General features: G+C 43.3%; 1 protein-coding gene across 1 annotated transcript in view; it reads left to right on the forward strand.

The window, feature by feature from the left end:
- The window catches only part of ITPR3 (inositol 1,4,5-trisphosphate receptor type 3), a 244,458-nt gene that overhangs the window by 36,335 nt on the left and 182,498 nt on the right, over positions 1 to 25,625 (forward strand). Inside the window, exons 2-8 of the mRNA XM_075853510.1 lie at positions 15,149 to 15,219; positions 15,669 to 15,790; positions 17,856 to 17,942; positions 18,518 to 18,676; positions 19,396 to 19,494; positions 23,949 to 24,032; positions 25,045 to 25,191. Coding sequence (XP_075709625.1) covers positions 15,149 to 15,219; positions 15,669 to 15,790; positions 17,856 to 17,942; positions 18,518 to 18,676; positions 19,396 to 19,494; positions 23,949 to 24,032; positions 25,045 to 25,191 — 769 coding nt within the window. The remainder of the gene's footprint in view (positions 1 to 15,148; positions 15,220 to 15,668; positions 15,791 to 17,855; positions 17,943 to 18,517; positions 18,677 to 19,395; positions 19,495 to 23,948; positions 24,033 to 25,044; positions 25,192 to 25,625) is intronic.

The raw sequence follows: 25,625 nt of genomic DNA on the forward strand, positions 1-25,625 counted from the left end.
ACGGCCATCACCGGAATGTATCCCGAGTGATGGCCATGTATTCCGTCGCTCGCGCTCTCTCTCCTCCTCCTCCTTACAGTGCAGAGTGCATGTGAGGATGAGGAGGGTCTTTTTTTGCTCCCTGTAGGAGTCGGAATCCCCAATCCCCGGCCGGGGATTGGGGATTCCACTACAGGAGAAGTGAGTGACTACACTGTCCATATATGGACACAGCGACGTCACTCACTTCTGAAGCGGAATCCCCGACTCTATGGTCGGGGATTCCGCTACAGGTGAAGTGAGTGACCACACTGTCCATATATGGACACAGTGATGTCACTCACTTCTGAAGCGGAATCACCGACCCTGTGTCCGGGGATACCGCTACAGAAGAAGTGAGTGACCATACTGTCGCTCACTTCTGAAGCGGAATTCCCGGACCATGTGGCCGGGAAATCCTCTCCAGGAGAAGTCAGTGACTACACTATCCATATATGGACATTGAAGTCAGTGACTTCTCCTGGAAGGGGGGGATGGGTGCAACCTACAGGGGGCTGTGTGGCATTACCTACAGGGGACTTGGTGGCATTACATACAGAGAGCTGGGTGGCATTATCTACAGGGGGCTGGGTGGCATTACCTGCCGGGGGCTGGGTGGCATTACCTGCAGAGGGCTGGGTGGCATTACCTGCAGAGGGCTGGGTGGCATTACCTGCAAAGGGCTGGGTGGCATTACATGCAGAGAGCTGGGTGGCATTACATACAGGGGGCTGGGTGGCATTACCTGCCGGGGGCTGGGTGGCATTACCTGCAGAGGGCTGGGTGGCAATACATACAGGGGGCTGGGTGGCATTACCTGCAGAGGACTGGGTGGCATTACATACAGGGGGCTGGGTGGCATTACCTGGAGGGGGCTGGGTGGCATTACCTGCAGGGGGCTGGGTGGCATTACCTGCAGGGGGCTGGGTGGCATTACCTACAGGGGGCTGAGTGGCATTACCTGCAGGGGGCTGAGTGGCATTACCTGCAGGGGGCTGGGTGGCATTACCTGCAGGGGGCTGGGTGGCATTACCTGCAGGGGCTGGGTGGCATTACCTACCAGGGGGGCTGTGGCATTATCTACAGAGGGCTGTGTGTGGCAACAAATTTAAATGAAATTCATCCGATTTTAAAATGGACAGGGAAGAAAACGGGTGCAAAATGGGTCAAAATCAGCCGTTAAAAACGGCAACACGGAACGGAATCGGAACGGATGCAAAACGGCCGGGAAAAACGGCCCAAAATGGCCGTTTTTATCGGCCGACACTCTGACCCTGTCGTGTGAATGAGGCCTTAGGTTGCAGACGCAGCTGGACCTATGCTTTTACTGACCAAGCTGAACAGGAGAGCGATATGAATTGCATGTGCAATATTTACACCCTCTTCTCCTCCAAACTAGCTCTTAGCAGGGCAGTTCTCCTTATTGGTCAGTCCTTTAATTACATTACAAATATAAGCAGAGCTCGCTGGTTGATGTCCGCTGGCACATCTGATTTGGCCCCTAAGAGCCATGAGTATCCCAAAAAGGATACTTTTATTTATTTGGTCCTGAATTCATTCAGGAGGTTAAAGGACGATATAGAACTCGAAAGTCCTTTGCAGAGTTTAAGAGACCTGCATATCCTTTTAAACTTCCTTTTCGGACAGAGGGCCAGTCCTACAAGTGATTATGAACAGGGTGCTCATCCAACAGAGGACAAGGTTTTTCCTCAGCAAAAGGTAGTTATTGCAGGACCTATAACAAGAACAATGGAATGTACTGTTATTCAAATGCCTAGTATACATTCACGATGATGAAAGTAATCATAACTTTTGAGAGAAAAGGGTGTTCTATGCATAATATACCTAGACAACATACTTTTATTTGATCAGGACAAGGAGATCTTGGTTACACACAGAGACATGCTAAGGGTGTGGTCACACTGGCTATTTTCAGCCGTTTTTCGGTCCGTAAACGCCCCGAAAAATACAGAAGCTGAACGCCTCCAAACATCTGCCCATTGATTTCAATGGGAAAAACAGCGTTCTGTTCCCACGTTTTTGGACTCAATAGAAAAACATTGAGTTCAATAGACTCATTGACTCAATAGAAAAACAGCTCCAAAAACGACACAAAAAATGCAAGTTGCTTCAAAAAATGGCTAAGAATCAGGGGCTGTTTTTCCTTGAAAACAGCTCCGTATTTTCAGCCGTTTTTTGTTAAGCGTGTGAACATAACCCAATTGTCACTCTATCAAACACAGGTTTCCACATAAATGTAGAAAAGTCAGTTCTTCAGCCCACGAGTTTGATTTTCTTAGGTTTTCACCTAGATACAAAGAGTTTCAAATACAAGTTTCCACAGAAAAGTGATTGGATTTAAAAGAGAGAGTGAACATAATTTTCACCACAGATTTTCTCTCTAATCTGGCAAGACTCATTGGAAGAGTTGTAACGTTACAACCGGGGTTCAAATCCCGGAGATTATGTGCAGAAGCGCTGGAATTTTGGACTTGGGCAATAGACAGAAAGTTAGTCTTGAGAGCACAATATGTTCCGGGACACACAAACAAGATTGCAGATTCAATCTACAGACAGAAACTATCCTTGGCAACAGCTTTTCAAGATTTTACCTGAGAAATTCGGGATTTTGGAGATATATCTATTTGCGTCAGAGACCACGACAACGGCACGGACTGAAAGATTATGCGTTCTCTCCCACTACCTTATTGCCACAAACTCTTCATAAGATAAAAGAGGAGTGTGTAGCACGGTTAATTCTAGTATACTGTGTATGTCCATCAAAACCGCGGTACCCCAAAATACACTTATTGACAATAGAGGAGAAGCCCCTGTTGGGGATGACAGTGGAGTGTTCCCAGGGACCAGTAGACCTTCTATTAGAGCTCCCACAACTAAGGCTGTGTTCACATCAGCGTTGCCCTTCCGTTGAGGGGTTGTCGGAGGTTTCCGTCGGGTTAACCCCTGAACGGAAAGGCAAATGGAAACCTTAGGTTCCGTTTGCATCACAATGGTGACGGAAACGTTGCTAAAAGTTTTCGTTTGTCACCGTTGTGACAGGGTTCCATTGTTTGTGACAGAATCAATAGCGCAGTAGACAGTTGAGACCTAAGGTTTCTGTTTGCCTTTCCATTGAGGGGGAAACCTCAGACGGAACCCCTCAACCAAAGGGCAGCCCTAATGTGTATAGCTGCGAGAGTCAAAACAACCTAATTAATTGGTTTTTAGACCGAGGACACATAATAGATATCGAGCCATTATATCTGAGTTCCAGACTTAGAGATCAGAAACATATAGAGAAGTTAGAGATCCCTCAGATATGTGGGCAGCACTAGAATTCTTGAATTTAAAATTTTATTCAGGTATACCTTCTAACACTTTATAATTGATTGGATCCGCTCTTAATGTCATTCATTATTCCTAAACTGACGGAGAATAGAATATACTTAAGACTTCTAAAAGTGGCTGTTGCATCCAGACCATAGATAGAGCCACTTTGGGCATTTTTAAGTCAACTGGGTGACTCCACTATGTCTTTACGCTGGGTCGGTATAAAACGAGCATGCCTTTTAGCTCTTGCTATGGCTGCTAGTCCAATGGAGTTGACTTAGATACATGTAGTGGAGCCGTGGCTCTCACGGAATGCTAAAGGTTATCTCTTGGAAGATGTGGCTGATCCCTCTGTGTTGTGACACTGTTAAAAGCTTATCTTGATAAGACATACACATTGAGGGGAGAGATTACTAGTTTGTTTGTAGCTTTGAGACAACCACTTAGGAAAGCCAGAGCCAATGCCATTAGGGTTTGGATACTCTTGGCGAAGTGCAGGTATAGACAGAAGTATCTTCAAAGCGCATTCCTTTAGAAGTGAAAGCGCCGTTTTCTCCAGGGCAGCTAGATGGTCATCAGAGAAGTCCTTTATTAAACACTACTGGAGACCCCCTAACATAGATCAGATAAGATATATGAGAGCTACCACCTGGTGTGTGCTATTCTACCGAATAGACCACCCTACCCTGGTCCGCCCCATCTGAGAAGCAGCGCCGGTTCTCCCAATCTGCTCCCTGTTCTGTCCCTGCTTCCCCACGGAACTGCTTTTCTGTACTGAACAAAATGGTACAGTATGGAACAGCAGTTCTGTGGGAAGCAGGGGCTCCTAGTACAGTGCCACATCGCCCTGTAGATAGCACCCCCCTTTGTAGATAGCACCACCACCCCCCTGTAGACAGCGCTGTAGTAGCTCCCTCTAAGAGAACTCCCTCTAGTGTTGCCGATGCTATGCCCGGGGATTCCACTCCTGGAGGGAGTCCCTGACTCTTCTGTTCATATATGGACAGTGACGTCAGGTGCTCCCTCTAAGAGCGGAATCCCCTGCCAGAGCGTCGGCAACGCTCTGGCTGGGGATTATGCTCCAGGAGTATATATGTATAGACAGTGACTTCAGGGGCTCCCTCTAGAAGTGGAGTCACCGGCCAGAGCATCGCAAAATCCCTGGCCAGGGACTCCTGTCTTTGGAAAGCCCTTGATGTCACTGTCCATATATGGGCAGGGGATTCTGCTCTTAGAGGGAACTACGGTGGTGGTGGGGGGGGGGGGTGCTATCTACATGGATGCTGTGGCACTATCTATGTGGGCTCTGGCACTTTATATGTGGGCACCATGGCACTATGTCACGTTATACGTGGGCATTGTGGTACTATGGACACTGGCACTATCTACAGTGGGCACTGTAGCATTTTATATGTGGCCACTATGGCACAATGTGGGCACTGTGGCACTGACTATGCGAGCACCATCTACAGTGGGCACTATGGCACTATCTACATCTGCACTGTGGTGTTTTCAGTGGGTTGGGACTAAAAAAAACCCTGACAAATTAAATCTATCCGTTTTTTTTAAACGACCATGAAAAACAGATGGTAAATGGATGACAAACAGCCATTAAAAACTGACAGATGAACTGGATATGGATGAAAATTTGGAGACATGCTGATGCAAAAAGGCCATGAAAAACTGACTGATGATCAGTTTTTAATGGCCATTTTTTATCACTGACGTCCGACTGTAGCCTTAATGATTATGATGCTAGGAGTCCCGTTCACATGTACCGTGGTTGGGCTGGGAAATCCGGCTGACACAAGGACCGTTTTTTATGGTCCAATCACGGTCGTGTGAATCTGGTCTTAATGTCATTTATTTAAAACCCCATCGTGGGGCCAATACTGCACAGGGTCCTGCTCAGACTTCAGACACTCTAAGGTAATCTCTACTCAAAGTGCCTGCTCAGCACTATCTGCCTGGCCCTGCTGCAATTTAGACTGCTCTCGTCTTCAATGTCGGAGACCGGCTGAGTTGGTGACGGTCAGAGAGGGATGTTAGTGCACGTAGTTCATAATTGATTATAGATTCTGTCCATAGTGTTGAAAAAAAATATAGCTGTAGTTTGAAATATCTGGCAGCTATTAAAATGTACTTTGCAACATGATCTAGCCTGCAGAATATTTTACCCTTTTGGATAGACATAATTGCATATCTTACTCCTAGGGAAGAGGTCTTTCCTCCGAGCCTCTCGGAAATATTCTGAGATAATCCCGCGCGCGCACACGGGAGTACCTCACGTGATCGCACTGCTACGAGGTAGCAGCTCGGACACTTTATAATTTCAGCACCAATTTCGGGAGGCGCCCAAAAATTCTAGACTGTTCATGTCTTTGACAGTGGGCAAACTTACAAAATCAGCAAGGGATCAAATACTTATTTCCTTCACTATATATATATATATATATATATATATATATATATATATATATATATATTTTTTTTTTTTTTTAATCTATACATATTAGGTATCCACATGACTAATAACCTGAGGAATTTACGTAGAGTCAATCAGGAACAGTGTAAAAAATAAAAAAACAATGCCAAAAATATATATATATTCACGCGGAAATACTAATTAAATAAATGTCGTAGTAATTTATATGTACCCCAAACTGCGCTGAAAGAACCCTAACTTCTCCTGCATAAAACAGCCTCATACAGCCAGGTCAATAAAAACATAAAAAGGTATGACTGCTGAAATGCGGAGAGGCAAAAACCTGAAAAATGTAGCTGGTAATTAAGGCCCTTTTAGGCCTGGTCATTAAGGGGTTAAAGTGCTGTGGGAAACAGCAGCATCAGGACCCACAAAGTTTTGCTCTAATATTTATTCTACCAATCAACGATATGGAAATTCATAACTAGTTCAGGACACTATTTTTTATAAAGAATCCAGGTCATATCATTGAGTATTATTGTTCTGGGATTTTGGAAAAGTGTGTCAGACTTTGAAGACAATGAAAAGGGCAATGCAGAAACAAAACTTTTTTTTGTGCAGTTCTAACATTAGTAACCTTTGCAGTCATAGATCAATACAATTCATGATCATATTCTATGATTTTGAAACATGTTTAATGCGAGTAAGCAGTACATCTCTTGCACATGACCGAGATCGGGCCATGTAAATTGGTCCGTGTGTCGGACGGATTTCCCGGCCCATCCATGGTACAGGTGAACGGGACTCCTGGCATCATTGACATTCCTAATGCTATGTATCATTTTGTTCAGTACGGGACAGCAGTTCCGTGGGGAAGCATGGACTGATGCATCATACATTTTGATGAATCCAGGAGCCCCGTTCACCGGTACCGTGGTCAGGCCAGGAAATCCATCCGACACACGGACTGTTTTTCATGGCCTGATCTCGGAATACCCTTCTCTGGTTTGAATATCGTATTTAGAAATAAATTGGGGAATTTGGGACGGGACGGGTCTGCATACCAGATTCAAACCAATGTTTGTTGCTGAATATTTAGCTGAAAGCATGAAAAAAGATAAAAGTTGAATGCGGTTTATAAATGAGGCCTATTTATACAACCTTTTAGACCACACTAACCACACTAAGCTTAGAGAAAAAGAGTGAAAAAGTTCAGTCAGATGTTATATAAATACAGCAGCACCATTTTCTACTTCTTTGCCAAAACTTTCTGTGTCAATTTGTAAAAATGTTTTCCATTATGTGTTATGTTACCAGGAAGACACATGAAGACAGATGGAAGACAGATGTTTGGAGTCGTTCAGCCTCCGTATTTTTAGCCGTTTTTCAGGGGTGTCTACGGCCCGAAAAACGGCTGAATATAAGCCGTGTGAACATACTCTGAGAATAAACGGCTGAAAATACAGAAGCTAAACGCCCCTGAAAACGGCTGAAAATAAGGAGGCTGAATGCCTCTAAACATCTGCCCATTGATTTCAATGGGGAAAACGGCGTTCCATTTCCACGGGGTGTTTTTTACGCAGCCGTTTTTAAAAACGGCATGTAAAAAAACACCCTGTAAAAAGAAGTGCATGTCACTGTTCCATTTTTGGAATCGTTTTTCATTGGGTAAATAGAAAAACAGCTACAAAATCGGCCGTAAAAAAATGCATTAAAAAACGCTTGAGCCATAAAAAAACGGCTGAAAATCAGAGGCTTTTTTCCCTTGAAAACAGCTCCGTATTTTACAGCTGTTTTTTTGTCTAGCGTGTGAAAACCCTGACCTTTGAGAAGATGCTCCCATAGTTTCTAGTTTGAAATTGTAAAGATTTTTAAAGATGCCAGACTATCAGAATAAAATATATGACTTTTTATTAGTATCTAGTCGTTACCATTTTTACTTCTCTCATATCACAAAAGCTTAGAATACTTAACTGGATAAGAACCATTTGATACTGTGTTAGATAATTTATAACAAATGAAGCGCTCAGTAAGAATTATAATTAAAAGGAGAAAAAAGAAGATCCTTTGTTCAGATGCAGGAATGTGAACTAAAGCACCAGTTGTCTTAATGTATAAAACAAGACAGGGCTGTTAAAGCTGCCAAAGGCCGAGAGCATTTTAGGGGCCTGGCATAAAATGGCAGCATAACACATTCCTGGTACAGGTATTAGAAATGGCTAAGGTCCTGTTCGCATCAGCCTCGGGCTTCCGTTCATCCGTTCTGTTCGACCTTCCAGTGGAAGAACCGATGAACGGAAAGCCAAACGGAAACCATAGCTTCCATTTGCATTACCATTGACTTTACCGGTAATTTTACGGAATGGAAACAAACGGAAACCAACTGCGACGGAAGCATTACCATTGAAATCAATGGTAATGCAAACGGAAGCTATGGTTTCTGTTTGGCTTTCCGTTCATAGGTTCCTCCGACTGAAAGGTCGGATGGTGCGGATGAACAGTCCCTTATAAGGAAAAAAATCTGGTCATTCTTCAGATTTTCTAATCTGCATCATGTCAATTCTGTTGCTGATTTTCACCCCCGATTTAATCCTTTGAAATGCATAAGGTGAAATCTGCACAAAAATCTGCATCAAAATCCATATGTGAAAAATGGCTTTTGAAATCCCCTACAGGAAAACTCTGTAGCATATGGACTTAGGCCGGGTTCCCACGGGACGGATACGCTGCGTGAAAATCACGTAGTGTGTCCGACTTGGAACTCGCAGGACATTCCGTCCGAAAAATCGGACCAAGCTGTTCATACTTACCCCCTGCCTCCTCTGACGTCCGCTCCGGCCTCCCTGGATGACGTTTCAGGCCATGGGATGCTTCAGCCTGTGATTCAATGGGGAAAACCCGCTTTGGAAAATGAACAAAAACGCAGCATAAATTGACATGCTGCAGAATTAAATTCCGCACTGCAGGTCAATTTATTAACGTTTACACTGCAGGTTTTTTCCGCAGCGTGGGCATGAGATTTTCTAAATCTCATCCACTTTGCTCATACTATAAATGCTGCGGAATTTCCGCACAGAGTTCTGTTGCGGAAATTCCGCAGCGTTTATACTACGTGGGAACCCAGTCTTAGTCTGGAAACACACATCGAGGTTTTGTTTCAGAATTTGATGCAGTTTTTTGAGCCAAAGCCAGACGTGGATCCAGCAGGACAGAGAAGTATAAGGCTGGGTTCACACGTGGCGGAATTTCACTTAAATTCCGCTGCGGACACTCCGCAGCGTTAATCCGCAGCGGAGCCGTTTGTCCATTGACTTACACTTTAATTTAGCAGTGTTCGTTTAGACGAGGCGTAAAATTCCGCTGTGGAGCATAGGCTGCGGAGCGGAATTTGGTGTCCGCAGCATGCTCTGTCTGTTGCGGAGCAGTGGCGGACTCATGGCGGAATTTCTCCATTGACTTCAATGGAGATTCTAATTTCCGCAATGAAGTCCGCAGCTGTCATGCACATGTTATGTGTGCTGCGGATCCGTCTTGCTTTTTTAACTTGACATTTCTTCATTCTGGCTGGACCTATGTATTTCTAGGTCTACAGCCAGACTGAGGAAGTCAATGGGGCTCCCGTAATGACTGGAGCGTTGCTAGGAGACGTCTGTAAATAGTCACTGTCCAGGGTGCTGAAAGAGTTAAGCGATCGGCAGTAACTGTTTCTGCACCCGGGACAGTGACTACCGATCCCAATCTACATGTATCTGTAAAAAAAAATGAAGTTCATACTTACCGAGAACTCCCTGCTTCTGTCTCCAGTCCGGCCTCCCAGGATGACGTTTCAGTCTAAGTGACGGCTGCAGCCAATCACAGGCTAATAACAGGCTGCAGCGGTCACATGGACTGCCGCGTCATCCAGGGAGATCGGGCTGGATGCCGAAGGAGGGACGCGTCACCAAGACAACGGGCGGTAAGTATGAATTTCTTTGACTTTCACAAGAGAAAGTGCTGTCCCTTCTCTCTATCCTGCACTGATAGGGAGAAGGGAAGTACTTTTCCCGCAGTCCGCAGCAGCTAGTCCGCATCAATTTACTGCACATTTTGTGCAGATCCGCAGCAGAATCTGCAACGCAGATTCTGTGCGGCATTGATGCGGACAGTTGCGGAGGAAATCCGCCACGTGTGGTCATGCCCTAAAACCTTGCTTTATATTTCCAATTCCTATTAAATCCACTTTTGGCTTTGACTAAAAAAAACACATCAATATCTGCAACAAAATCTGCAACATAAACTTGATGTGTGTTTCCAGCCTTAGGCCCCACGCACACGAACGTATTTTTGCGGCTGCAATTCACCCTCAAATCTGTGGGTGAATTGCGGCCCCATTCATTTCAATGGGCCTATGCACACGACCGTGGTTTCCACTGTCCGTGCATTGCCCAGGTGCTTGGCCCAGGCTCATAGAAATTAATGACACTCCGCGGCCGTCCCAGCCGCAAATCACGACCGTGCACACCACTATGGTCGTGTGCATGAGGCCTTAGGTCAAATCTGCAGTGTAATGCAGTACCAGCAAAGTAAATAAAATTTTAAGTAATCTCATCTACACCTTGGTTGTGGAATTTTTCCGCACTTAAATTGACCTGCGAATATTAAAATCTGCAGCATGTCAATTTATCCTGCGTTTCCGCTTGCGAATTGCATTCGACAAGTTTGTAAAAAAACACCAAAATCCTCAGCATAGAAGTGCACATATTTCCACATCAAAGTGTAAAAAGCGCACCTAAAAATGCATAAAAAACGCACTGATAGATGCAGATTTTACCTGCGGAAGTACCTTAGCTTACCTGCAGTTTTGATGTGGATATTATGCACCGAATTAGGCAACCTGTGCATGTAGCCTTAATCTCTGTTCACATCTGCGTTGGATGCTCCGTCATAGATTCCGACATTCTTGTTGAACAAAATAGCGCCGCATTCTGTACTATTTTGTCCGGTAAAACGACACCTGACGGAACCTATTAAAGTCAGAACAGCGGAAAACCCAAACACAGGTGAGAACGAAGCCTTAACCTAGGATAAGCTTCAAAGCTTCTATCCGCTCAGAGAATTAAACTTTTGTGACCGGCTTCTGAGTTAGGAATTGTTACCATACAACTGTGGGGCAGAGTCTGCAGATAATATTTAAGGGATAAAATGAGTAAGAACATGCAGTTCGTGTGAATACTTGTGGCTTGGCCCATAACCAAATCAAAGCTTGCATGAAGGAGAACTACACTTAGTAAAAGAGTAGACAATGGCATAATATGACTCTCAGCGTAGAATTAGCTGTTGTCATTACCGTGAGGCCCCATGCAGACGACCGTATTTTTCATCCGTAATTACGGACACTTACATTTCTATTGGCCATGGACACCTTTCAGTATTTTGACTCATATGTGTCCGTGCTGAAAAAATTATACAACCTGTCCTATTCTTGTCATTATTACAGCACGGACTCTCCCATAGAAGTCTATGGGAGCTTCCGTAAATACGGACAGCTACGTATGTGCATCCGTAAACCGCCCGTATTTACAGAAGTGTTGCTCGGCAACATGGTGATAACATCATTTGCAACCTCCATTTTTTTTTATTTACGGATCCGTATATACGGATCAAATATGGACTGTATTTGCGGATACCAATATTGGATCTGTATTTACGGACACTATTTACTGATCGGTCGTGTGCACATAGCACAGAGCCATGAAAGTGGATTCTGAACCTGGGTAAGTATAGATCCACAGAAAATGTTGGAAACTTTGCAGATAACTTGCTTTTGACATCTTTCACTGAGGCCAGAATCACACACACAGTTTTGATGTCATTTTTGGGTTTGATGCACCTGGGTTTTAACTGCACCTCAACTGCTACCTGTAAACACACCGAAAGACTGCACCAAAAACTGCATCACAACTGCGCATGTGGTCCTGACCTAATGGAGATATGTTTTAACCGAGATTATGTATAAAGATATAATGTGCTGGAGGGTTCACACAAATCATACCCTGGATAGGGTAAGATACATCACAATAGGCTTTACGGGGTAACCACTTAAAAATCCACATGTATATTGCGGCAAGTCAATAAAAATGTATAATGAAAATCATAGCATCCAATTTAAGTTGCTATGAGGCTCGTAGTATTGATGGCCAAGACTTGAGAAATATTTAGAATATATTTTGAAGGTTCCCTTCAGTCTGTCTTCATTTAGGGTATGTGCACACGGGGCGGATTAGCTGCGGATTATCTGCAACGGATTTCATTGCAGAAAATCCGCTGCATATTACAGTAGCAGCAAAGTGGATGAGATTTGAACAAATACCATTCACACGCTGCAGAAAAAATCCGCAGAGAAACCTTTTATTTTTAATCCGCTGCATGTCAACAAAAGTTTTTCTCCATTGTTTTCAATGGGGAGATAAAAGCCGCAACAAATAGTAAATGTTGCGACTTTTGCGGTGGAATAGCTTGGATTCCACTGCAAAAATCGCAAATCTGAAAAAAAACAAGACCCTTTTCTTATTTCAAATTCATTTTAAAAAACTGTATACTTGCTTCCATGGCGTTGTCACAGCGATGTCTCCTTGCTCCCCTCCTGGGATGACGTTCCATCTCATGTGACTGCTGCAGTCAATCACAGGCTGTAGCGGTTTCATAGGCTGCAGCGTTATCACAGGAGGCCGGGCTGCACATAGACATGAGGTGGAGCAACGATGTGGCAACACCAGTGAAGGTAAGTATTGATTTTTTTATGCTCTACTTTCTGCAGCGGTGATTCTGGCCGAAAAAATTCCCTCCGTTTCTAGGCTGGATACACTGCATACTTTTTTGAAGCTTATCCGACATTTGTAAACACAGTATGTTCCTACAGGTAGGATACGCTGCGTAAAAGTATGCTGTGTATCCAACCTGAAACCCGTAGGGAATTCCAAATGAAAAATCGCACTAAATTGTGGTGCAAATTTTCCTCTGACGGAGCACAGCAACAGAAAGGCCCAACACAGATGTGCACATAGGCGAAAACTACTCTCACAGTTTCTTTGGTTTGGTTTTTGCATCTTTAGGCCTCATGCACACGACCGTTGTGTTTTTCTGGTCCGCAAATTCCAGGACCGTGTTCCGTGAAATGTCCTCCGCAGTTCATCCGTATGTAATCCGCAAAATGCGGATAAAAAAAAAAGCTTAGGTAAAACAGGATGACGACAGAACTCATTCCCGGTTGTCGCCTAGCAACACTTCCGCAAATCCGCAAACTACGGTTGACACACGGAGGTGTACCCGCATTTTCCACGGGCCCATTGACTTCTATGGGCATGTCCGCATCGAATTTGCGGGCCGTAATAAGACATGTCCTGAGTTTGTGCGGCACGAATTTGTGGACATGCGGGGACCCCGTGAAAACACGGATAGTGTGTATGGGCCCATAGAAATTAATGGGTCCGCAATTCTCCCTTGGATTTTCGGGGGAATTGCAGACGCAAAAACACGTTCGTGTGCATGGGGCCATATTCTTAAGCGAAAACTAGGAGTAAAAAAATCTCTACTTCATCTGTTTTTTCAATATTCTCCTGGTTAAAAATACATATGCAAAATCTGTTCAGTATGAAAGTAAGACAAAGATGCAGGGCCTGTTTTAGGCAAAGTGTGGCCCTGTATCAATAATGCTGTTAATTATTGTATCAATAATGCTGTCAATTCAGAAGGTGATGTGCACAGAACTGCATCGCTGATTCGTAACACATTCAGGAGTGTTGCAAGCCCCAAAGCATATGTCCCCCCTCTCACGCAAAAAATGGTCTATATACGTATACAGTTATTAAATCATAACACTATACCAGATTAAATATTACCTGCATACTGTTACTGAACACAACTCACTATTATAAGACCAATATTACCAATGATAACACAATATAAGATCCAAATAACACCGCCACACCATAACCACAAACGGACTGAATAATACCCCCATACTGTTAATGAATAATACCGCCACATCATAACCACGTAGTGACTGAATAATACCCCCATACAGTTACTGAATAATACCTCCACACCATAACCACATAGTGACTGAATAATGCCCCCATACTGTTACTGAATAATACCACCACACCATAACCACATAGTGACTGAATAATACCCCATACTGTTACTGAATAATACCACCACACCATAACCATATAGTGACTGAATAATACCCCCATACAGTTACTGAATAATACCTCCACACCATAACCACATAGTGACTGAATAATACCCCCATACTGTTAATGAATAATACCGCCACATCATAACCACGTAGTGACTGAATAATACCCCCATACAGTTACTGAATAATACCTCCACACCATAACCACATAGTGACTGAATAATGCCCCCATACTGTTACTGAATAATACCACCACACCATAACCACATAGTGACTGAATAATACCCCATACTGTTACTGAATAATACCACCACACCATAACCATATAGTGACTGAATAATACCCCCATACAGTTACTGAATAATACCTCCACACCATAACCACATAGTGACTGAATAATACCCCCATACTGTTACTGAATAAAAAACACCATAAAAATAGCGCCACAGTGTCCTCTGTAGTTAGCACCACACCATCCCCTGTAGATCGTGCCGCACACAGCCCCCTTTGTGCCCCCTGTAGATAGTGCCACACACGGTCCCCTGTAGATAGCGCCAGACACAGCCCCCTGTAGCTAGAGCCACACACAGCCTCCCTCTTGTAGATAGCGCCACACAGCCCCCCTCTTGTAGATAGCACCACACACAGCCCCCCTCTTGTAGACAGCGCCACACACAGCCCCCTCTCTTGTAGATAGCTGCACACAAATATAAAAAAATGGTACTTATCTAGCCCCGTTCCCGCGACGGACGGAGCTGCTCCACAGCATTCAGATGGGACCCTTGGGTAGGCCTGCGTGATCTAGTGACCTCATCACGCCGGCTGCGCAGGGATTCTGTCCCAGCATCTTATAGACTGCAGGCCTAACGTGGCCTGTAGCCTATAGTATTCAATTGTACAGTATCTATGTTTTATATATATATATTTTATATATTTATGTGCCGGGCGGCGTGGGCCTCTTCATGCTACGGGCCCTGTAGCAGCCTCTTTGGTAGTTATAGTCGGCCGCGGGCCCTGAGAGAATGGGGGGCCTGGAAACTTGCCAATATGCCCATCCCCCTAAAGCTGGCTCTGCAAAGATGTACATAAACCAATAAGCCAATATTATAGGGCAAAGTTATGTAGGTCTATTTTCACTTATTTGTTTTGTTTGGAATGTGTAGTTTTTTATTTTTAATTTCTTCTCTCCCTGACAGTTTGGTTGATGACAGATGTGTAGTGGAGCCTGCTGCAGGAGATCTAGATAATCCACCCAAAAAATTCAGAGGTGAGAATAACATGACTAGTGTATTCGCATTGTAAATGGTCTCATTCCTGTTTGTCTCAAGAACTGTAATACAAGGATCACACACACAGTTTTAATGCAGTTTTCGTGGCCGTTTTTGGCTCAGTTTTTTTTAGCCAAACACAAAAGTGGACACAAAAGAAAAAAAACTAAGCCAAAAACTGCATGAAAAACTGCATCAAAACGGTGTGACTGATTCTGGCCAAATGGCAGAACGATTTGTCATTTTCTTACATTTTCTGTGTAAAACTCTTGTAGAAGTGTGTATAGCTAAAGAGAGAGCCTGCACGACTGATGCCTAAAATGTCTACCTATATACTATAATATAAGAGATAGTTACTTATGATAACCTCATTATTTATCCTACTCTTATTGATATGGATACATTTCTGTTCTTATTTAGCTTGCTCCTTTCTCTCTCTTTTCTATAGACTGCCTGTTTAAGGTCTGTCCTATGAACAGATATTCTGCCCAAAAGCAATATTGGAAGGCTAAGCAGGCCAAACAGGAAAAAGAAAAGATCTCCGATGTTCTTCTTCTGCAAAAGCTTCAGGTAACATGCAAATGACACTATAAGCAGACAATTACCTTAACAAATTTCTCTCTATCTGTTGGGCTCAGCCAACTATTAAAGGAGGATTATAGAAATCTATGTGCTCTAGTTTTTTTTGCTATATTATATTTAGATAGCTCCGGCAGATTCTGAATAATGTTAGTGAGAATGTTTATAGTGCAGTATGGGATATTATATTCGGTATAAGCTATGGTTCATATCCCCTATTTTTATACATTGAATTAACAGTTAACATATATGTGTTGGGTGTTTTGGGATGTGAGAGAAAAATTCAGTATTTGAAGCAAATCTAACTAAGCAGGGCAAAAACATACAGACCTGATGAAGACATTCTGTGGTTGGTTTCATTCTAATCAGTATGCATCATGCCATCCTTAAATTGTGCCATGTACAGTATATATACATGGTCATGGCTACCCACACTCATTTCAGTATATCAACCAGAATGTACACATAAACATTTTATATACTGTATGTATTGCAAGATTGAGGCAGATTTACTAATAATATCCAAGTTTTAGGCAGCATAAACTTAGACCAGGCAGTCAGAAGAAGTTTCAAATTTATCGAAGTGTTGCACGTTATATGATAAATTTGGTGTATCTTGCTAGACATGTTAGACACGTTTCTCTTATACCACCTCTTGATTGTCTTAAGTTCGTGGCAGTTATTTGCATCAAACTTTTGGCGCAATTTTGGTGCAAGGTGTCAAATATTAAGCCACACCCACTCTGCTAGACCACGCTCGATTAACAGTAAGCCTTGTTGAGCGAGCCACAAAAAGTGTCTAAGGCCGGGTTCCCATGTTGTGTAAACGCTGCGGAATTCTGTGCGGAAATTCCGCAGAATTTTAAGTAGCAGCAAAGTGGATGAGATTTGGAAAATCTCATGTCTACGTTGCAGAAAAAAACCGCTGCATAAACATTAATAAATTGACCTGCGGTGCGGAAATGAAATCCGCACCATGTCAATTTATGCTGCGTTTTCGATGCTTTTCTGTTGCGGGTTTTCCCCATCGAATTCAATGGGGATGCAAAACCTGCAACAAAAATCCAAGTGTTCCGCCGCAAAAATAGCTATTTTTTTAAATCATACTTCCCCGGAACTCTCTTCTTCGTCCTGCAGTCCAGCCCCCTGGGATGACATTTCATCCTATGTGATCGCTGCAGCCAATCACTTGCTGCAGCATCACATGGCCTGCAACGTCATCTTGGGAGGTGGGACTACACGCAGAAAAGAGGGAGGGGGCAAGTATTGACATTTATTTGTTTACCCCAGAGCTGCATTCCGCAATAGAAATTCCGTTCGACAAACCGCACCACAATGTTTTTTGGACAGAAGGTGCTGCAGGTTTCAGGTCGAAAAACTGTGCCGCGTATTCAACCCATGGGTACCCGGCCTAAAACAGTTAATAAATGTGGCACTCGGCGTGTATGGCAGAATTTTAGCTCAATTTAAATAGTAAATCTGCCCCAATGTTATGGTCACACCGATTTGATTTTCTCTTTTAGAATTGGTTTCTGAAGTAAATATGTAAACATATCACTATTTTTAAAAGGCAACATAAAATGTTTTAAATTTTGTAAATATGTGAAACTTTGTTTGGCCCAGTTCTCACACAGTTTTTTTATGCTGAGTTCGATGCGGAAAATGCTTTGGAATCTGTGCCAAAATGCGGCCAAAATCGCCTCCGTTTACCGCTCGCGGTAATAAAAAAAAGCGTCATGCTCTTTCTTGCTGCGGTTCCATCTCTGTCTTTCCCATTGAAATAGATGTGAGTCAGAAAAAGCTTTTTTCACTGCGTTTTTTTTTGCCTGCGGCGCTAAATGGCAGAGGGCGAAAAGCGCATTTAAAAACGCAGCATGAAAGTGCAGGCAGGAATTTGAAGGAGGCAGATTTTTTTATGCCGGCGAAAAAAACTCTGTGTGAACAGGTCCTTTATCTTTCTTGTTCAAGTCAAGTGTAAAACAGATGTGTGTGTGAGGATTATTATTGAGTGGACAAGTAGTGCGCTTCTGAGCAGTTCCTGTCCTCTCATTTGTAGCATGCAGCAACAATGGAGCAAAAACAAAATGACACCGAGAATAAGAAGGTCCATGGTGAGGTGGTGAAGTATGGCAGTGTAATACAGGTAAGAACTGTCCTATGTCGTTTTAGAGAAGTCACTAAATTGATTGAAATTAACAAAATATACATAGATATGTATAGATCCACATATAGTGAAACCTCTCCAGAAGACCACCCCTTTGTCTAGTCTAGATTTTCTGTGACAGATTTTCAGTTCCATCATATCCTATGTATACTAGCCAACTTCTTTGAGAGGACCACCCCTATAGAAGACCCTATTTCAATGCAACTTTGTGTGGTCATCTCAAAAAGCTTTCACTGTATATCCCTTGTGGAACCATAATATTAGCACGCTGCACTATTGTTTCCGGTAATCCCTGCCGGATCTACGACGGAGGCCCCTAACGGAGCTTTCAACGCAGATGTGAACAGCCCCTTAGTAGCCTGTAATTTGAGGAGTTACGGCTATACAAGGGCACTGCAGTTAACAGCCCGATCAGTACTGATCAGGGAATGAGAAACAGCCTGACACTTCACCGCCCCTGTCCATGACATGTTCGCCTAAGATCCCCTGATGTCGTTTATACAGGAAAGATATCCTGTATTTGCTGTGTGTGACTGAACTGTACTTTATTATAGCTGCTTCATATGAAGAGTAACAAGTACCTTACTGTGAATAAACGCCTTCCTGCGCTGCTGGAAAAGAATGCCATGCGTGTTACACTTGATGCAACTGGAAATGAGGGGTCCTGGCTTTTCATCCAACCCTTTTGGAAACTGCGCAGTAATGGAGACAATGTAAGGAAATCCCTAAAACATACAAGGGACTCCGCAAACTGCTAAATAAAGTTGATAACAAAGGATACTGGCAGAATGTTAAAATTATAGGAAGTTAAATATAGATCCCATCCAAACCTGAATATCTAGGTGAAATACTTCTTCCTTCTATTTTACTTCTTTGGTAAAGTCATTTTCCATTTAGTGTGTTACTGTCCTTCTGTCTTACGGGTAATGGTGATGTCAATTACACAGCATTGATGTCATCCAAGAAATGGCAGCATTGTCTGCAGGAATCTACTGCCTATTGATAGCCGAGAACCTGTTTGAACACGGCACCAGACTACTCTACTTAAATAGATTTCTTTTTTTTAGACATAACAAACAGAATTTTTATTTTTCTTGTTGTGCCCTAACATACCCACACCCAATTCTAATGCCAAAGCAAAATTACATTTTATTGTATCTAATAATTGGCACCAACGTGAGAAAGGAAGTACAGCAGAGTTCTCCAAAACACAAACTACAGTTATATATATATATATATATATATATATATATATATATATATATATATATATATATACATATATATGTATATATATATGTATATATATATATGTGTGTGTATATATATATGTGTGTGATTATATATGTGTGTGTGTGTGTGTATATATATATATATATATATATACTGTTCTGTTTGCTGAGTATCATTTTAACACACATCTCTTTTATAGGTGGTTGTTGGGGATAAGGTGAATCTTAACCCTGTGAATGCTGGGCAACCTCTACATGCCAGTAACTATGAACTCAGTGACAACCCGGGCTGCAAGGAGGTGAGAACAAAATAGATAGAAGTTTTTATGCTATTTAGGCATGCCACCCATACTTTCCAATTTAATAACTTGACAGATACAATTGTTTCCTACTCATTACAGTTTAGTAAATGATTATACAGTAATTTCAGGGTGACTGTGTGCTTTTTATTGACTTAGCCATCTAGATTTCCCAGATTTTGTTTATATGTGTAGGTGTGTCTGGCTGACTAACAGCCTCAAATTTGGTCTTGGATTTGCAAGTATAAGAAATGAAATTCTTGTTATTTCTTAATGACCTCCTATACTGGGGACGTTTCACTGACTACATTATGGAAAGATGAGCATCAAAGAAGGCTCTGTAGTTGTTATGCTAATGCTGATGTTTTCATTGTACATCTTTATCTTTCTGTTTCTCTACAGTATATCTGTAGGTGCAAGCAACAAACAGGATGTCATACATTTGTATATAAATATGTATGGGTTTTCTTCCACTTATGGCCCATTGCAGCCAGCAATTAGCTGAAAACGTTTTCTAATTTAGGGCACACGTGTCCATCTTTAGAGGTCTGGGTTATATTGGCAAACAACTCTTATTGAGCATAAGGCTGTATTTACATTAAATTGCGTCCAAAAACTGCAAAAATACAGCAATAATCTGCCACCCACATTTTCTATCTTTCTGACAACTAATTAGGCTGAAATGTTTTGGGTGCATTAAAAGAGCAGACAGAAAATCTGATTTAATTATTACTCGGAACAAAAGGATCATTAGTAGTATGCTTTATAAAGGTAGCAGTTTAAAGGTTATTCACCTTATCCTTTACCCCTCTCTTGGATCAATTCTTGCCTTTAATTAAAAAAATAAAAAAAATAATGACAAACACGATGAAAACTAAACCTTGGCTAGCTATACACGTGGGATAATTGTCAGCAGATCTGGTAAAATTCATTACAGAAAATGGGATTCAATTTACTTAAAATCACAGAAAAATGCCATATTAAAAGTACAATCCTATGTAGTGGCGTCCGCATGTGGCCAAAACCTTGCCCACGTGCAGTAGACCGGCTGCATACATTTCCTAGTATTATACAGCAGAATCATGTAGGCATTGACCACCGCAAGTGAGCGTGGTTTTGTCTGCATGTAGATGCCACTACATGGGACCATACCCTTACTGATATTAGCGCAGGTTAAAACACCATTTCCAAACAGGATGCAGACAAGCCACAATGTTATATGAGGAAAATCACACAGGTGCAAAATACTGATGAACAGCCAAGCTCGCAACCCGCTCACATATTTTAGCCAAAGTATCGGCTAATACCTCATGTTTATCATGCTTATTATTTTCAGCCTGGCCTTATGATGTTGTTGGAGAATGGGGTGTCAGTACTTAGTGTAGTACACTTAGAAGGTGCTAGGCAGCCTGCCTGATCTAATAGTATGGGTGTAAGTAACATAACCAAGAGGCTGTAAGCCAGCATGGTGCACTACACATAACCGTGTAACTTGCACCCTATTAGAAGCCTTATCTGTGTGCATTGATAATACTAAGCAATCACCCCCTCATAAATGGGAAGTGTAAGGGCATGACCAGACGTGGCGGAATTACTCTGGAATTCCGCAGCGGACAGTCCGCTGTGGAAATCCGCATTGCTTTCCACAGCTTTCCACAGCTTTCCATTGCTTTCCACAGCTTTTTAGTTAGGTTCGTTTACACGTTGCGGACAATTCCGCTGCGGAGCATAGGCTGCGGAATGTAATTTGGTGTCCGCAGCATACACTGGAAGTTGCGGACGTGTAGCGGACTTGTTGCGGACTCATTGCGGAATTTCTCCATTGACTTCAATGGAGAGTCAAAATTCTGCAATGAAGTCCGCAGATGTTATGTGTGCTGCGGAGCGTATTTGTTTTACAAACATGATAGTTCTTCCTTTTTGGCTGGACCTATGTATTTCTAGGTCTACAGCCAGACTGAGGAAGTCAAAGGGACTACGTGTGTGCACCCGTAATTACGGGAGCATTGCTAGGCGACGTCAGTAAATAGTCACTGTCCAGGGTGCTGAAGAGTTAAGCGATCGGCAGTAACTGTTTCAGCACCCTGGACAGTGACTTCCGATCACAATATACATCAACCTGTAAAAAAAATAGAAGTTCATACTTACTGAGAACTCCCTGCTTCTTCATCCAGTCCAGCCTCCCGGGATGACGTTTCAGTCCAAGTGACGGCTGCAGCCAATCACAGGCCAATCACAGGCTGCAGCGGTCACATGGACTGCCGCGTCATCCAGGGAGGTCGGGCTGGATGTCAAGAGAGGGATGCGTCACCAAGGCAACGGCCGGGTAAGTATGAATTTCTTTTACTTTTACTAGGGAAAGGGCTGTCCCTTCTCTCTATCCTGCACTGATAGAGAGAAGGAAAGTACTTTCACCTCAATACGCAACAGCTAGTCCGCATCAATTTAATGCCCATTTTAGGCAGAGACCAGGGGCGTAACTAGGAAAGACTGGGCCCCATAGCAAACTTTTGACTGGGGCCCCCCCTCCCCTGGGTGTCACACAACCCCCCCTTGTAGATAGTGCCTTTTTTACAGCCCCCCCTGTAGATAACGCCATACAACCCCCCCTGTAGATAACGCCATACAGCCCCCTCTGTAGATAGCGCCATACATCCCCCTGTAGATAACGCCATACAGCCCCCCTGTAGAGAACGCCATACAGCCCCCCTGTAGGTAACGCCATACAGCCCCCCCCTTGTAGGTAACGCCATACAGCGCCCTCCCCTGTAGGGAACGCCATACAGCGCCCCCCCTGTAGGGAACGCCATACAGCGTCCCCCCCCTGTAGGGAACGCCATGCAGCGTCCCCCCCCTGTAGGGAACGCCATACAGCGCCCCCCCCCCTGTAGGGAACGCCATACAGCGCCCCCCCCTGTAGGGAACGCCATACAGCGCCCCCCCTGTAGGGAACGCCATACAGCGCCCCCCCTGTAGGGAACGCCATACAGCGCCCCCCCCAGTAGGGAACGCCATACAGCGCCCCCCCCCTGTAGGGAACGCCATACAGCGCCCCCCCTGTGGGGAACACCATACAGCGCCCCCCCCCTGTAGGGAACGCCATACAGCGCCCCCCCCTGTAGGGAACGCCATACAGCGCCCCCCCCTGTAGGGAATGCCATACAGCGCCCCCCCCTGTAGGGAACGCCATACAGCCCCCAACTGTAGGGAACGCCATACAGCACCTCCCCTGTAGGGAACGCCATACAGCCCCCCCTGTAGGGAACGCCATTCATTTCTACGGAGCTGCTGACACAGACCCCGGAAGTCAGAGGTTTGTGATGGAAAACTTCAGGGGACTTTCAGTCCCCCATTCTCCCTATCGCTGCCAGCGATCACACATGTATCCCCTATCCACAGGATAGGGGATACATGTCTTTTGTTTAATGGCAGAGAGGGGAGATAACTCCCTGCTCTGCCGTAGTGTTCAGTGACGTCCCGCTGTAGCAGCCATAGCTACCATGCCGCGGGCCCCGTAGCAGCCGCTACGGCTGCTATAGCGGTAGTTACGCCACTGGCAGAGACGCAACAAAATCTGCAACGCATATTATGTGCGGCATTGATGCGGACAGTGGCGGCAGAAACACGCCACGTCTGGTCATGCCCCAAGAGTGCCTGTTCATCAGTATTTTCTGTGCTACCTTTTACACATAACATTATTGCTTCTCTGCATACTGCTGGTGGTTTAACATGCCCTTGTATCAGTAAGTGTGGCCTTTTTTGTTTAGATCTGGCTAAATTAGCTACTATTGGAAGAAACAAGGCTTATTGAAATGTAACATATCTGCTCCTTTGTTCCGCAGTGACAAAGTAACCGGCAGACAATTCTATATCCTCTTCCTTGCATGTGAATATACTGCCCTATTTAAGGGCAGCATTCTATAAAGACAAGTCCGCTGAGCTATTACACCAAACGGCACAAAAAATATAATGCTATTTGGTTCATAACCAATTTGAAAGACTACAGCAGACTCATAGTTCACTGTATTCATGAGTCGAGGGCTCTTCGACCTTTACCCGCACCCTTTACCAATGAATGATGGCCATTGATGTATTTGCGTTTATATACAGCGGCAGCCAATCATGGGTGAGATAAATACAGTGGAGTCATAACAGTGCAGTCCAGTATTCTTTCTTATCTGCTATTAACCAAAACCAATATTTTTGTGCCATTTGGTATTATAGCCCTTAAATAAGGCAGCATATTCTCATGATACATCTGCTTTGAGTTATTTTCAGGAATTATTAAATACAGAACATGGTGCCATTTAAACAGTATGACATCTATGCCGGCTAAGATCTGCCATAGATTTACGCTATAATTTACCCCATAAATTATAATAAAATTGTATTACTTTATGCCCCCCCAAAACTGTAGTGTACACACACATTTTATTGGAATGACTCTGTTTTAGGTGAACTCCTTAAATTCTAACACCAGCTGGAAGATCAATCTATTCATGCAATTCAAAGACTACATGGAGGATGTCCTGAAAGGGGTAAGAAAAAAATTACGAAATCCTATGTTTTATCATTTTCATCACTCCTGAGCTGCATGACAAACCTTTTTTTCACAAATTCATCACCACTATTTTAATTGTTACTAAATCTATAGAGACACTTAAAGGTTTTGGCAGTTAAGCTCTTTGAGTAATTTGATCCTGCAGTCATGTTTTAGGCTGGGTTCACATGACCTATTTTCAGACGTAATGGAGGCGTTTTTCGCCTCGAATTACGTCTGAAAAAACGGCTCCAATACGTCGGCAAACATCTCCCCATTACTTTCAATGGGCTTTACGATGTTCTGTGCAGACGAGCTGTCATTTTACGCGTCGCTGTCTAAAGACGGTGCGTAAAATTACAGCCTTGTCAAAAGAAGTGCAGGACACTTCTTGGGACGTAATTGGAGCCGTTTTTCATTGACTCCAATGAAGAACAGCTCCAAAGTACGTCCGTAAAAGACGCCCGGCAAAACGCGAGTACAGGCAATTACGTCTGTAATTCAGGAGCTGTTTTCTCCTGAAAACACGTCAGTTTTTTCAGACGTAATTGCAGTTAACGTGTGCACATACCGCTAAGGGTATGTGCACACGATAACTGCAATTAAGTCTGAAATTACGGAATTGGTCCTCATTTTCATCCGTAAATACGGATTCCGTAATTATGGATGAAAATTACAGACGTGTGCATGGGACCTCAATTTGTCAATCAGTTTACCTCAGTTGCATAGAAGAAAAAAACACAAGTGGGAAGCCAGCTTTACAATGAAATAATCATTATCTTTCTATTATCACCATTGTAAGCTGCACACATGGTAGTAAAGGTTCCACATTGTTTGCTAGACTGTGTGACATTTCATGTTTTAGTAAGCAAGCTCTAAATTTGCACTAAATTCCCATGATTGTGCATCACTTTTGTGCATTTCACATGTGTCTGGTTTATATTCTGTTATATGTGTTTTTTTGATGCACATATTTACGATCATTTATTTACTTCTTAATAATTTCCTAGGGTGATGTGGTTCGCCTTTTTCATGCTGAGCAAGAGAAGTTTCTTACATGTGATGAATATAAATCTCGGCATCATGTATTTCTGCGTACCACTCTGCGCCAATCAGCCACTTCAGCTACTAGCTCCAACGCACTCTGGGAGGTGGAGGTGAGAAGTACTAGGGGGGAAATTATTGGTGTACTATCAGTGTATACAACAGTCTGCCAAAAGGGTGTTCTGGTATATGTTTGGCTGGGATACATTGGGATCCCGCAGGCCCAACTGTATTGAAAAGCATGGTTGACTGCACTTTTCAATACATCTGTATAGAACAATAAACGTGGACCGCACAGGAAATATTTCTTTTTATGACAGACGTATGCAAGTGTGTAGTCAAGCACTGTCTATATGTGCGGCGGGACAGTTTGGAACACCAAATGTGGTCTAAATGAAGCCTAAATTGGTTCAAGGTTCAAATAATTTTCTTGCAAATTGATGCTCCCAGATACTATTTGGCCCTATCCACATGGCGTGTCACTGACAAGTTCTTCGTATCGATAATAAAAACATGATTTTAGCTTAACATTAACATCAATGGAAAA

The sequence above is a fragment of the Rhinoderma darwinii genome, chromosome 2 (assembly GCF_050947455.1).
Source record: "Rhinoderma darwinii isolate aRhiDar2 chromosome 2, aRhiDar2.hap1, whole genome shotgun sequence".
Lineage (NCBI taxonomy): Eukaryota > Metazoa > Chordata > Amphibia > Anura > Rhinodermatidae > Rhinoderma > Rhinoderma darwinii.